Below are 15,015 nucleotides of genomic sequence, written 5' to 3'. Positions count from 1 at the left end.
TAGAGGTACAGTATAACAGAATGACAGTATCAACATCCCAGTATGGCTGGAGGTTCGGTATAACAGGACATTATAAACATCCCTGTGGGGCTGGAGGTACAGTATAACAGAAAGACATTATATAAACATCCCAGTGTGGCTGGAGGCACAGTATAACAGGACATTATAAACATCCCTGTGGGGCTGGAGGTACAGTATAACAGAAAGACATTATAAACATCCCAGTGTGGCTGTAGGTACAGTATAACAGAAGGACAGTACAAAAATCCCAGTGTGGCTGGAGGTACAGGATAACAGAAGGACAGTATAAACATCCCAGTGTTGCTGGAGGTACAGTATAACAGAAAGACATTATAAACATCCCAGTGTGGCTGTAGGTACAGTATAACAGAAGGACAGTACAAACATCCCAGTGTGGCTGGAGGTAGAGTACAACAGGACATTATAAACATCCCAGTGTGGCTCGACGTACGGTATAACAGAAGGACACTATGAACATCCCAGTGTGGCTGGAGGTAGAGTACAACAGGACATTATAAACATCCCAGTGTGGCTAGAGGTACAGTATGACAGAATGACAGTTTAAACATCCCAGTATGGCTGGAGGTTCGGTATAACAGAAGGACACTATAAACATCCCACTGTGGCTGGAGGCACAGTATAACAGAAGGACATTATAAACATTCCACTGTTGCTGGAGGTTCAGTATTACAGAAGGACATTATAAACATCCCAGTGTGACTGGCGGTACAGTATAACAGAAGGTCATTATAAACATCCCAGTGTGGCTGTAGGTACAGTATAACAGAAGGACAGTACAAAAATCCCAGTGTGGCTGGAGGTACAGGATAACAGGACAGTATAAACATCCACAGTATAAACATCCCAGTGTGGCTGAAGGTACAGTATAACAGAAGGACATTAAAAACATCCCAGTGTGGCGAGATACAGTATAACAGAAGGACACTATAAACATCCCACTGTGGCTGGAGGTACAGGATAACAGGACAGTATAAACATCCACAGTATAAACATCCCAGTGTGGCGGGAGGTACAGTATAACATAAGGACAGTATAAGCATCCCAGTGTGGCTGGAGGTACAGTATAACAGGACAGTATAAACATCCCAGTGTGGCTGAAGTACAGTATGATCAGCCATGATCAGCAGACATAAATATTTTCTTTAAAAGTGTGTAATTACCCCAAATCATTGACCGAGCCTTGTGGGGATTGGCTATATACAATTTCAAATCCTTAAAAAAAAGAGAGATAGATGCTAATTATATCAGATATATGGTAAGTGAAATACTTGAAACTAATTCAACCCTGAAATTTTGTAATGAACTATTCCAACCATAGAATTGGAAGAAATCAAATGTGTCTTCAGGGGTGAATGAGTTAGGGTAAAAGGTATCAACAAGTTGAACTTTATTATTACCACTTCAGTGAAAAATTTGTTGAAGGTTTTTTTCAAAAGAAAAATTCCATCAAAATAACACATTGCTATGCATTAAAAGAAATGTAGTCATTTAAATTCTGAATGTTTGAAAACAGAAATTCAAAATATACAAATCAAGAAAAAAATGCACAGGTCGAATTCATGACCATTTTACTACAAAGCCTACACTTTACCAGCACAGCATCAAAATTAGTGTAAAGTGTATTGGCTGCAAACTTATGAAAATATTAATAAAGGTACCAGTAGTTTCTGTAAGTTCGAAAAACTCATTTCGGTAGCTTCATCTTCTGTTTAAAAGGGAGAGTACCTGGTACTCCAAAGTTAAAAATCTGCAAGCTGAAGACCTTTTTTAGCATTTTATAACTGACCTAGTGGTACCTTTACTTTAAATGTTGTTAACGTTTATAAAATATCCTTTATCATCATCATGACTCTCCACAAATACTTGTATGAACAAGCCATTCAAATTGATGTCTCGCCTGTGCCCCTCTTTAATCATCAATGCACATGTCAAGTTTGGTTGGTCTAGCACTTAAAATTTCAGAGAAACAAACTTAAACGCAAAAACTTAATGTTGTCGGAGATGCTGACAAAGTCAATGGACCATGAAAGGTAGGCCCCATCCAGCATTTAATGCATGGGTTCATATGTACTACCTAAGATGCACCTAAGGCGCAAGTTTGGTTGGTCTAGCACTTACATTTTCAGTGAAACTAACTTAAATGCAAAAACTTAATGTCGACGCCACCGCCATCGCTAGAAAAGCAACACCTAATATTAATTAGTCTTGCTTCCGCTACTTCGTGGATGCGAGACAAAAACCATAAGTATGAATATTAAGACAGAAGTTTTATCATCAGGTAACCACTTGGTAAATGTTTGGGCTAGAAACCATGGAAAATGTCATGATATGCAATGTCTTGTGCTGATAATGTATCATCCACATACTGCAAACCAGACCGATCATATCTGTCAAAGTATGTAAAATATGATACAGATAATATGTAGGATTATAATCACAATATACTCAAGTGTCACCAATTAAGTGGGTTTTTCAGTTTATTTGGCCGACTAGTTTCATCAGGATGAAGCACCTCCTTACTAGTCAGTCAAATAAACTTTAAAATCCACTTAATTGGTGACGCTCAAGTATGCTGTGATTATGATCAGACTTGTAATGTATATTTTACTACTGAAATTGCCCTGCATACCTTTTGGTATCCATACTCAAAGTGCAGTGCCGCACTGACCAACCCACATACCTACACCTGAGGTTGGCTCCCCCCACTGACCAACCCACATACCTACACCTGAGGTTGGCTCCCCCCACTGACCAACCCACATACCTACACCTGAGGTCGGCTCTGCCCCACTGACCAACCCACATACCTACACCCGAGATCGGCTCCCCCCACTGACCAACCCACATACCTACACCTGAGGTCANCCCCACTGACCAACCCACATACCTACACATGAGGTCGGCTTCCCCCACTGACCAACCCACATACCTACACCTGAGGTCGGCTCCCCCCACTGACCAACCCACATACCTACACATGAGGTCGGCTTCCCCCACTGACCAACCCACATACCTACACCTGAGGTCGGCTCCCCCCAATGACCAACCCACATACCTATACCTGAGGTCGGCTCCCCCCACTGATCAACCCACATACCTACACCTGAGGTCGGCTCCCCCCACTGACCAACCCACATACCTACACCTGAGGTTGGCTCCCCCCACTGACCAACCCACATACCTACACCTTAGGTTGGCTCCATCAACTTCAAACAGATAACATGTATTACATTGAGCTGTTTCTCGCCTGCCCTACAACTAAACACAACAGAACAACATTATGTATCGCCTCACACCAGAACTTTTAATGTAACATACCTCAGTTACATGTATACACATCCAGTGATCATTATATATACAAATCAAACTTGAAATAATCTACATTCACACCAATATATCCATCACATATTTTCTTTTGTTTAATTCCGAATATCAAAAACATAGTGTCTGCACAATTTTCTTCCATCCTGAAAGTGTTGTTTTTTCGTATTTCACAGTTGTAGGTGGCTATCACAACTGCTCATAAGGAAGGTCGACTCTTATTAATAATTCACGATTCAAGCTGTTCTGCAGAACCCTCAGACACCACACCCAGGTCAACGGGTCCGAGTACAATATCTGTAAAATAGAAGTGGATTTACAAATAGAAGTGTATGTCCCAAAAAATACATCCATGAAAAACATGTGTCACATTCATGTGATATACATATACACTACTTACTTCTTTCGAAATTTACCAGCACAAATTATATTCTAAATTTTTTAAATGAAATCATGTAGTGCTTTCATGAACAAGAGGCCCAGAGGGCCTGTATTGCTCACATGAATATGTTTAAAATAATTGGTATGAAGTAAGGATATAGCACCACTCCATGGTAGGTGCTGTAAGATCCAGTACTTGAGATATAGAGAGAACAAACTTCAAACAGACCCCAACCCATGTGCCCCTAGGGGAGGTCATACCCACCAATTATACAAAATTGAGTCCTCTTGACCCAAGGATGCTCCAGACTAAATTAGGATAAAATCCCTTTATCCTGATGGTCGAAGAAGGATTCTAAAGGTTTCACCTCTATTTCTCCTATTGGGCCCCGCCCTTCTGTCCCCTGCGAGACCACACCCACTGCTTATATAAAATTGAGTCCCCTTGGCCCAAGGATGCTCCAGACTATATTAGGGGAAAATCCATTAATCCCTAGGGTAGAGGAAGGATTATAATGATTTTAACCTCTATTTTCCCTATTGGGCCCTGCCCCTCAGGCCCCTGCGGTGCCAGATCCACCGTTTATACAAAATTGGTTCCCCTTTACCCAAAAATGCTTCAGACCAAATATGGACAAAATCCTTTCATTCCTACAGAAGAAGAAGGATTTTAAAGAATTTGCTAAGGTTTCCCTATTTGGCCCCGACCCTCAGCTCCCAGGTGGGTCCGACCCACCGTTTATACAAAATTTGTTCCCCTTCCCCCAAGGATGCTTCTGACCAAATTTGGTCAAAACATGCTCAGTCGTTAATGACTAGTAGCGTTTTAAAGAAAAAGTTGACGAACGGACAAATGACGGACGCTGCGATATGGCATAAGCTCTACACCATGGTCCTTCCGACCAGGTGAGCTAAAAACCAACAGTAGGCAAATATGACTGGTTCAGATTTGGTTTTGACCAGTTCAAATGGCCACTTTCTACTGTATTTTATACCCATACTAACAAACATTGGTCATTAGAAACGTTATTTTGGACTATTCAGATAAATGTTACTGAAAAGTCTGCATTATTTAACATCGTTTGTCATTAAATGTGATGCTGATCAAAACGTTATGCTGAAGGAAGATTTGTTTTCTATTTTTTGCAGCTTATTTTCTGAGCTTCCTTTTTATTCAAATTCCAAGAGATGAGGTTTGACAGAGTTAACCCTTTCAATATTAAACCTTTCACCCCTATGTAACTTTAGTAGACTCTACCATGCATTGATCTGGATGAGTCCATTATGGTCTACAGTGGTGAAAGTGTTAATGTTAAACAAGCCATTTGGATGAATAGAATCTCTCACCCCCTGGGGGTGAGATAGGGGAATCTCAACCCAAGGGGGAAGATTCTCAAGTTGCCAAACATGAGGGTTTGCCGAGTGTTTGGCAACTTAAGAACCTTTCCCCGTGGGTTGAAATTCCCCCATCTCACCCACAAGGGGGTGATTACACAATGTAATGATAACGTTACATGATAAATTCAGGGTTGATGTGACGTTGATGGGATTGTTTACGCTATGTCATTGTACTGTTGAAGGGACGTTATACCATTGTTATGAATAGGGGAATCCCCCCGTCTCAACCCTAGAGTGAGACAAGGAAATCTCACCCCGGTATAAGGGTGGGTACACCTGTCCAGGGTAAGAATGATGTCTCACCTGTGGGGAACTTGGACCATCAATGCACATGTCATTTTTTGGTTGGTCTAGCAGTTATTGTTTCAGAGAAACTAACTGAACACAAAAACTTAATGTTGATGGAGATGCTGACAAAGTCAATGGACCATGAAAGGTAGGCCGCATCCAGCATTTGATGCATGGGTTAAGATGTTCTACTTTAGATGCATCTACTGTCTAAGTTTGGTTGGTCTAGCACTTATTCTTTCAGTGAAAATAACTTAAATGCAAAAACTTAATGTTGACACCGCCATCGCCGGAAAAACAACACCTTAGTCTCGCTTCCGCTACTTTGTGGCGGCGAGACGAAAAGAAATTATTTACTAAACATCTATTTTTCATATTGATAAAATTTTCATCTGTCTATTTTTGTGTACCAAGGCAATGCAACAGGCACCACAATGAACTGACATGGAACCTAGAGGTACAGACTAGATGTTACACCAATGTATAGGTCCCTGAAAAATCTACAGAAAAGTATGTCACTTTAACCCGTTCACCACTGTAGACCATAATGGACTCATCCATATCAATTTGTGGTATAGTCTACTGAAGTTACATAGGGGTGAAAGGGTTATAACGTACCGTTGAACTCTGGAAGTGACAGCGTCGTCATGTCTTCGCCTTTCTGCACTTTATACATTCCCTTTACTCGCTCCAATTCACTCTGCAAGCCAGGGTCTGCGGCTGCCTCCTTGATCATATTCCTGCAGGAACAAATACATGGTTGAACCTACAGTGATCAATCTACCATTTACTTTCATGGGTCCTTTTCAACTTTTGCTTTCTAAGAACAATGAGTCCCACAATGTCCTCAAATGACCTTGCTGACAGGACGTTAAACAAGCCATTCACATTAATATGTCTAGCCCTGCTTTGACCATCAGACATATCAGAAAAACTAAGTTAAATGCAAAAGTCTAATGTTGATGGAAATGCTGACAAAGTCAATGGACCTAATGATAGGTATTCTGCATCCAGCATTTATTGCATTGGCTGAGATGTTTTACCTAAGATGCATCTACTGTCCAAGTTTCAACTTTGGTTGGTGTATCACTTATACTTTCAGAGAAACTTTCTTAAACACAAAAACTTAATGTTGATGGAGATGATGATAATGTCTATGGACCATGAAAGCATTTGATGCATGATATGAGATGTACGTTACTACCTAAGATGCATCTATGGTCCAAGATTGGTTGGTGTAGCACTTATACTTTCAGGAGACTAATTTAAACACAAAAACTTGATGTTGATGTCGTCGTCGTCGCCGGAAAAGCAACACCTAAGTCTCGCTTCAACTTTGTGGCAGAGAGACAATAAAACCAAACCTACAATGTTAAATTTAAGTAAGTTCTATTAGTACATGTATAAGTCTAAAAGCTTGATGTAGATTTATCACTGAACTTACAGGTACATCACCAGGGTTTTCAGTAGAGATTGGTTTGGTTTAATTTTGTTTAACGTCCTATCAACAGCTAAGGTCATTTAAGGACTTGCCTCTATGTGTGTAGTGTATGTGTGCTTGCGTGTGTGTATGCAGGAGACAGGGTATGTTGGTGGGCTTGCCTCCTTGTGATAGCGCGGATCATGCCGAAGGCACCCAGCACAGCATTCCATCCGGTCACATTATACTGACAACGGGTGAACCAGTTATTGCCATTCCCCTTAATGCTGAACGTTAAGCAAGGATAACAACAACCATTTTTAATGACTTTGGTTTGTCCTGGCCTGGGGACAGAACCCAATGCTTATGCCTTCCTCATCTGGGCAAACGCTCAACATTCAAGCCAAAAGTATAAAGGTGTTGCCAAGCAAGGAACTAGGAAGTAAAAGGTAGTTAGAAGTAGAAAGAAAGATAATTATATAAAGATCTTAAATATTGCAATGGGCACAGCAGATTTACTTTGGTCGCTTTTGTGCCCCAAAATAGAGGACACCAAAGCAAATCCCAAATTATACAGGGGGTTCCCACATTAGTCGCTTCTTACGATACATGTAGTGGGTAACAGCAGGGGTATTCTTTTCTTTTTTTGTTTGGTGTTTAACTCTTCCACCTCATATATATTTAAACTGGACTTGCCCAGTCTTTGGTGGTTTGGTAAGGTTCAAATGTGACCTTAGGAATGAAGGGGTTCAGACTTCAAATCAGCCAGCGGGTCATACAAGGACGGGTGCCTAAATGGAGACACAGCCAGAAAGATAGAGTAAATAAATAAAAAAGAAAGTACACACTAGGAAAGATGGAAAACAAAACTGATCTCAGTGTTACAATGGAGGGCACCAGATCATTTTTTGCCTCTTAAATGTCCTCTTATATATTACACATGCACATGGTCTCCTCAATGTCCTTATAAATTTTGCTCTATAGATCAATGTGTAGAATATCTAGATTTACCCGACGCAATCAATGTACATTTGTGTTGACTATCCCAGTCTAAAAGCTGAAGAAATACAAAGAAGGACAACTCAACATAACATGAACTGTGATTTCGTTGATTGCAATAATCATATTTGGGAAAATGAAAGACATGAGGGTCACAAACATGATGTCATTCTAAGAGTCTTGTAGCATTTGATTTGGGAGAACACACAGGAATTCCTTCATATTAATGCATCAATAAGAATTATCCCATTCGAATTACCAGGTAGATGATTGGTCGCCCATTAAGAAGGACCTGTCGAAGCACGACTGACTGTGATGTAGATATAAAAATAGCAACAAAGTTTTGATTCAGCGATGTATAAATAAGTGTCGCCCTTTGAAACATAATGGACTTGATTTAACTATAATGATTGAATTGACACAACTGTAGTTCCTGAGGGGGAAACAGCTTTTGTCATACATGTATGTACACAAACATAGTATCCCAAACACCAAAGAGATGGCTGCAAAGATTTACCATCTGGAATGGCTATAAACGATTACTGCAGTCGAGTAATTCAGGTTTGAGGATTTCCATACCAAATATAGTGTCACATGTATGTTACTTTTGAAAAAGCAAAAGGTACAACCCACGACTATTAAAGCTTGCTTAACCTTGCCAGGTTTAATGCCATTTATGGGGATTTTCTCCATCTGGTTTTATCTCCCCATATTTCACACATATTTGGACATATGTCATGACAAAAATGCATCAATATTAATGGCACTTGCCCGCTGCAAGTCTATTTAATTGGGCTTTCATTTGACTCTTTGACATTTATCAATACTTTAAATCCCAAGAGACGTCAACAACCCTCATTTTTGGAGTCAAAAAACATACACTAAAGGGTCTATTGAAAGCTCTGTCAATTAAATGTGAAAATACCAGGTTTGGAGATCTTTGAAGACATATGCTTACATTCCCTGCATATTTAAATATCCATAGCTATTAGCTACCATGACGTCTTCTTCTAAGGCCCGAAGGCATAGAAGGCTGCCCACAAAGCCCCGAAATGATGCTAGGGGCCCTACTTTACTAGAAGCTAGTAAACTCATAAGATCATGCAGCGAGGTACAACAGGTTTACCAGTGAGGTACAGCAGATTTATTTTTTTCCCAAACCTTCACAGATAAGCAGTATACCTACTTTTGTTTGTATTCTTTAATTTTATCCAAAAACAACTTCTGTATTGGGTCAGCCTTCTGCAGTACAGCGGCAGACACACCAAAGTTTCGGCGCGCCTGGACTTGGACGGCACGGCCTAATGTTGCCAATCTCGAGACCAGCATGATGACTACAATACAAAAAATATAATCGTTATTTTTCGTGGATATCAGTGTAATACAAGGCTTAAATTGGTTATATCAAGGTTCCCAATGTTACATTTTGTGGGATGAAAGGTATACATATATATATTCCGGGATGAGGAGTTTTAGAGTGGTTGGGCAAAAACTATAACATCAATGAAATGTTTCTATATTATATAATATATATGCCTACCAAGGAAGAATTGATGCCATTGTATGAAAACTATCATGTGATATTTTCCTGCCTTATGTGTCTGGTATGGAAGAATATTCCTATCATCTGTTATTCAGTACTTTTATACTGGGATGAACTTCTAGTGGGACTTCGGGGTAGTCCAGTGACCAGTTTCTGAGCCCTTGCTGTGAAATTTGCAGAATAAGCGAAGAAGGGCAAAATCAAACGTTAACAGTGATGTGCTTTTCCATTGCTTATCAACAATGTTTACTCTTTAATTTCGACTTCAAAGTCAGTTTTCAATCACTTCCTTTACTCTGCAACAAAAACTTATCCATCCTCTCCTTAATTTTAAATTGACCAACGCCCTTATGTGACCAGTGTCTCTGCCTGTTTATTTATAGCCCACTTTGCATATACCTAGTACTGCATTACTGCTGTGTCATCTGGAGAAAATTGTATATACTTACTACTTCTTTTAATCGGAACAAAATGTTTTGCTTTGGATTTACTTGCAATCACAATGGAGAAAGAAGGAAACTCTTGCAAAAAACATATATGAACCCAATACAATAAGACTACGTGATATAGTCCCACAATTTGGTTAAGCACAGTTATGATGTGTTGCATACAAATATTAACAAAAAGTTACCTTTCCCTTGTGTACGTCTACTGTTTTCTAATCCAATCAAAAGGTAAGAGTAGAAAAGCTACTTTTCCTTATTTTTTTTAGTTATAAATCTTAGTTTATTAGTTTTTGCTTCAATACCAGTGATTGTTTTTCAAAATCCTTGCAGATCTATGTTAACTGTTGTCATAGTTTTAGTTGGTGTTCAATAATGAGTCAAATAAATGCAGTTTGTGAATGTGAGCAGTGATGTGCAAAAAGGCAAGGCATAGAAGCTGGTCCTCAGAAGTCATCGCTCCATACTAGGAGATACGTTCCTTATGTGAAAGAAGAAGACGCATTTTATACATGACAATGCAACCACTCTGCTTTTTTCATTTTGCTCCAGTCTGAATTTTTCAACTTTCAAGGTGTTAATTTCATATCAGCAGTCGGTGAACCGAAGTGGTGGGGGTAGGGGTGGATGGGTAGGCGGACTAGAGGATGGTAAATTTCAACAATGCAATAATGTAAATAGCTAAAAGAAAATGTATGTGAAAAGGTGTCCATTATAACTTTGGAAAATAATAAATATCCTGACATGCTGGAAAACAACGATAAAGGTCGGCGTAGTGAAGTGTTTGCAGACACCGGTACCATGCTATGACCGTGTCGGTGGTCACCTTTTCAACCTGCGACGAGTCAAAAAGGCTTCTTTGCCTTAACGTTGATTAGGTATTTATCAGTTAAAAATGGGAAATATTTCCTCCGTGGATCAAATTAAGATTATTAGCTTTTTTACAAAATATAACTTCATTAGTTCTCTACTGACCTCTATCCCAATGGTGTCGCGAAATAACGAAAAGGACGAGAGTTGAGATATTTCATACGAGAGGTGATAAAAAAGCAGCATCGCAATCTTTGCAGGATTTTTTTTTATCTCAACATGATGTGGATGTAAACACAAACATAAATTGATACATAGTATTTAGTAGTCGAATTTTATATGGAGTTCTCACGATGAAAACTTTCACGTAATATTCCAGGCGTGCGTTTCACTTTATTTCATCAGTTTGTAAAATATAGCCACCCTGCATAAATTATCAAAATTCTAGTCACGTGATCTAAAGGAAGATCCTGCTTTGTCTGGCATTTCCGTTTCAAAGAAATTTCCGGTCAAAAAATTATTAATTAACGAAGTTTTCAAAGAACTAATCGCACGACGAGTCATTGTGACAGTCTGGACACAAATATTTAGGTAAGTATTGGCAATATTTAACGCGTTGAGGCCCTGAAATTCGTCTTTTATCCTGGGCGCGCACTGGTCAACAACTCTGAAACCAAACAGGATGTAGAACGTGGTTTTGAAAAGCCGGAAGTTTTGATATATGTTTGCGCTGTAGCAGACACTCATTTCCTCTCTGGTGACAATGTTTGTCACAACCTCCAGAAACGTGTTATATGATAATACGACATTTTTATGTCGACTAGGCCATTGTGGTTTCAAAAATTTCAAGATGTCGGCCATATTTAAACAAAACAGCGTGTTCAACTGGGCGTGTCGAATGAGGTACATGAACGGACATAGTTTTCTTGAGTTTCTCGAGGGAATTTCAAAAATAACATATCTACAAAGAGGACTCAAATAACCTGTTTATTGTTTTGGGTTGGTTCATTTGTCTGCTTCTTTTTATGCATATTGCTAAATAAATCAATTAAGACAGGTAACATTGAAAACAACCAAGGTAATCAAGCATTAAACTTATCAAATACTAGTCTAGCTTTTTATTTTATTTTTTAATTATTAATGGGATGGTACAAATATGTTGTAGTGTAAGAAAATAACAATTATAAAATAGCACTAGCACTAACATGCAATGTGATGTTTTGACATATATATATTGAAATCATGCTTTTAAATAAAAATTATTTCATTCTGATTATAGATCTATACATACCATAAAATGTTATTATTCTATTTTATATCAGGAATCTATGTCATTGAATGACCCCTAAGTCTGATATCCATGCATCATTAGGAATTCTTTGAACTTCATATTGATCAAAATATCTTTTTTTTTCATTTATATAATGATTGACCAGGAAATTGTCTTGGGTTACAACTGTGAACATATTTACTTCCTTATATACAGTCAAGCAAATGTCCTGTTTCTAGTAAAACTTCAAGGTGATATTCATGTAAAAAATTGTTATAGGTACAAATACAACATAATAATGTTTATCAAGGTACCATGAATTAGCTATAGGATGACAGCTCTACACTATCTCTACAGAAATGTAATATATGTTCATTAAGCTAAATAAAATGTAATTGTATATAAATTTAGAAATCATGACATTATTACTGATTCTTTGCTTTGACAAACAATATCTATTTCCAGATACCACCTTTTTTGTATCAAAAATGAGCGAAAACCTGAAAGGCATACCAGGCCATTTCTGGTACAAATCAGATGAATTCTGTCTCATATAATATCTATTCGTAACAATAAAATATCCTGCTTTGTACCCCAATTTTGAAAAGGCTAGCATTACCAATGAAGTTTGTGCATTTGTTTACAAGTAGTATCATTATCAATAACGTCATTGCTCATATAGATGAATGGTAATATAACCGACCATTCTAGATCCATCACTGTATGGAATATTTGTACAAAATTTGTGGAAATAATTATACACCCAATTTATTATTCCAGTCTTAATGGGGAGGGGTTATAAAACAAAAAGATAAAACAATTAAAGCTGCTGATTGACCCTGCTTTATTCTAATGCATATCCTGTGGTCAATTCGAAGCAAATGAACAGCGAGGAACTAAAATTAAAAATGATCCATGTCCCCCGTCTTGTACTCCCCTGGCTCTGGCCTGCAGCCCTCGCTGGACACATGGTCATGCACTTAAAGCGCATATTTTCCCCATTTCAACTAAAGGTAATGCTTATAACTTTCTATTCCTCATGCATTAATCCCGGCCCTGTACTGCCAAAATTGGAGAGGGGAATTGGCCTTTATTCGGCCATAAAAAGGGCCTGTTATGCCCATATTTCAAAAGAATAACAGTAAACTTTGAATTTGAATGTCAGAAACTGTTGAAACTAACTTTGATGTTTATTATGTTTGTAGGTTGGAGTACCCCTGGTCCAGTCTCTATGGATGGGGACAATAATACCATCACCGTCACCATGACGGAGGACGGATACATCTCTATGTGTAAGCTTTAAGACCAAAGAAAACAATGTTGCGATTAGATTTCTTTTTTCTTTTAAATGAAGTTTATTTAAAACATGAATTGTAGAAATTTTACAATTTGTTTTAATGTTTGTATAATACATCAAATTATATGAAGGATAGGGATTAATTTAGATAACCATTACCAGATCTTAAACAAATTTGATTAGTTAAAATATAATTAATTTAGACTATATATATACAACTATAGGTTCTGTAAGTGTTTTTGAAAGCGTTGAACCTAAATCTTTCAATGAAACATTTTCTGTTGTGTTCTTTGAATTATTGCACATATTCTTTTTCACCCCAGCCATGAAGCATCCGGAGGAAGAGGTAGAGGAAGAGCTAGGGGAAGATGAGGAGCCGCCCATCAAACAGCTAAAACTTGAACTGGGGGAGGCCGAGGCCATTGAAGAGGCAGCAGCTCAGGAAGTTCAGATAGAGGAGGTACAGATCTCACAGGAAGTAGAACACGACATCACGGAAACACAGGAAGTTTCCCTTGCAGACGGGTAATGACACAGCACAGGGGCTAGCTGTTTAATTCTGATTAGCTTTTAAGATAATAGCTTTATCTTTTAATAGCTAAAAACTGTTATCTTGTATTAAAAGACTGAAATTAAAGCAGGTTTTATCAAACTCACATACAGTAGACTCAAACTGACCTTCCACGGGCAATGCAAAGAAATACAAAGGTTTTGGCTTGATATATATGCCAGTCATCATCAGTATACAAACAATTTTGGAGGGCTATTAAAAAGTAAAAATTTTGGTTCAGCCGCTGAATTATTATAGTTAACTACAACTATCTACATCATGTGATAACAGCAATATGGAGAATTACAGTCAAATGATATGAAATTGACGATTTCGGATTACAATATTAAAATGAACATTAAACAACTGATAAACTGTAATGTTAAAGCATTAAACTTTTTGTAGTTATTATTGCCATTGATTTTATTGAAAAAAATAGTAAATTTTCAGGTAATTTTGAAAAATCACATTTTGAATATTTTCATGACCTTTGTTGACCTTGTGACATAGGGTCGTGTATGAGGAAGAGGTAGTCCAACAGACCAATCAACAGCCAGCACCACACTACCAGAACCTCATAATACAGCACATGGACATTGCCGAGCCCCTATCTACACTGAAATCCCTACTGGAAATGAGGCTACAGTGCTCTTTGGCGGAACACCAGTTTTTCTTACAGGACACCATACAGGTATGCACTCGTTGATTGATACCGGAAACATCCTTAATAAATGACTATTCCTTCTTTTCGTATTGCAGAGTTATCTTCTCTTGTGAGCAGGTATTGATTGTTACGTCATTTGTTTGTGAGAGTAACGTCATCAATTTTTGAGAAAACAACGTTAATTTTCTCACACAAACCAATGACATAACAATCACTCCCTGCTCACAAGAGAAGATAACTCTGCAATATGCAAAGACGGAATAGCTGCTAATAGGATGTAAAACACAAACAAACTCATTGATTGCAGTGTTCCGTGGCTAAATCTGCATGTACACCATGTCCTATAAAAAGAAAGTTTGATTTTTAGGTCACCTGAGCTTTGCTCAAGTGACCTATTCCAATCGCTTTTCGTCCGTCGTCGTCCGTCGTGCGTAAACTTTTACATTTTCAACTTCTTCTCAAGAACCAGTGGATGGATTTTTTTCAAACTTGGTCAGAATCATCCTTGGTAGATGAGGCTTCAAAATTGTAAAATTGGGATTCCTACCCCAACCCCTGGGGCCAGGGCGGGGCCCCAAAGGGAAAATTA

General features: G+C 38.4%; 2 protein-coding genes across 4 annotated transcripts in view; one reads left to right on the top strand and one right to left on the bottom strand.

Annotated features, from left to right (window-relative positions):
- Nucleotides 1-3,320: 3,320 nt before the first annotated feature.
- On the bottom strand, nucleotides 3,321-10,896 carry LOC110455187 (ATP synthase-coupling factor 6, mitochondrial-like). Of its 2 annotated transcripts, none has more exons than XM_021505171.1 (4): nucleotides 10,811-10,896; nucleotides 9,036-9,183; nucleotides 6,049-6,170; nucleotides 3,321-3,660 (listed from the first exon to the last, which is right to left on the bottom strand). In XM_021505171.1, the coding sequence occupies exons 2-4, from the start codon at nucleotides 9,176-9,178 to the stop codon at nucleotides 3,593-3,595; spliced, it is 333 nt and encodes a 110-aa protein (XP_021360846.1). In that variant the 5' UTR covers nucleotides 9,179-9,183; nucleotides 10,811-10,896; the 3' UTR covers nucleotides 3,321-3,592. The 2 variants fall into 2 exon arrangements, with proteins under 2 accessions (XP_021360846.1, XP_021360847.1); XM_021505172.1 differs by lacking the exon at nucleotides 10,811-10,896 and adding an exon at nucleotides 10,662-10,760.
- A 106-nt stretch (nucleotides 10,897-11,002) lies between these two features.
- The window catches only part of LOC110455186 (GA-binding protein alpha chain-like), a 15,027-nt gene continuing 11,014 nt past the window's right edge, over nucleotides 11,003-15,015 (top strand). For both annotated transcript variants that reach the window (XM_021505170.1, XM_021505169.1), the window contains exons 1-4: nucleotides 11,003-11,236; nucleotides 13,121-13,207; nucleotides 13,536-13,737; nucleotides 14,273-14,453. In XM_021505170.1, coding sequence (XP_021360845.1) covers nucleotides 13,147-13,207; nucleotides 13,536-13,737; nucleotides 14,273-14,453 — 444 coding nt within the window. In that variant the 5' untranslated portion in view covers nucleotides 11,003-11,236; nucleotides 13,121-13,146. The remainder of the gene's footprint in view (nucleotides 11,237-13,120; nucleotides 13,208-13,535; nucleotides 13,738-14,272; nucleotides 14,454-15,015) is intronic.

The sequence above is a fragment of the Mizuhopecten yessoensis genome, unplaced genomic scaffold, assembly GCF_002113885.1.
Source record: "Mizuhopecten yessoensis strain PY_sf001 unplaced genomic scaffold, ASM211388v2 scaffold8149, whole genome shotgun sequence".
Lineage (NCBI taxonomy): Eukaryota > Metazoa > Mollusca > Bivalvia > Pectinida > Pectinidae > Mizuhopecten > Mizuhopecten yessoensis.
The sequence above is the reverse complement of the archived record's forward strand: the minus strand, read 5'-3'. Positions and strand labels throughout refer to the sequence as shown.

Excerpts from the sequence above, each read along its gene's own strand:
- LOC110455187 (XM_021505171.1), bottom strand. The coding sequence starts at position 9,178 with ATGCTGGTCTCGAGATTGGCAACATTAGGCCGTGCCGTCCAAGTCCAG. Across the intron at positions 6,171-9,035 it reads ATTAAAGAATACAAACAAAA|GAATATGATCAAGGAGGCAG; the intron begins GTAGGTATACTG and ends TTGTTCCTGCAG. Across the intron at positions 3,661-6,048 it reads GTCACTTCCAGAGTTCAACG|ATATTGTACTCGGACCCGTT; the intron begins GTACGTTATAAC and ends TCTATTTTACAG.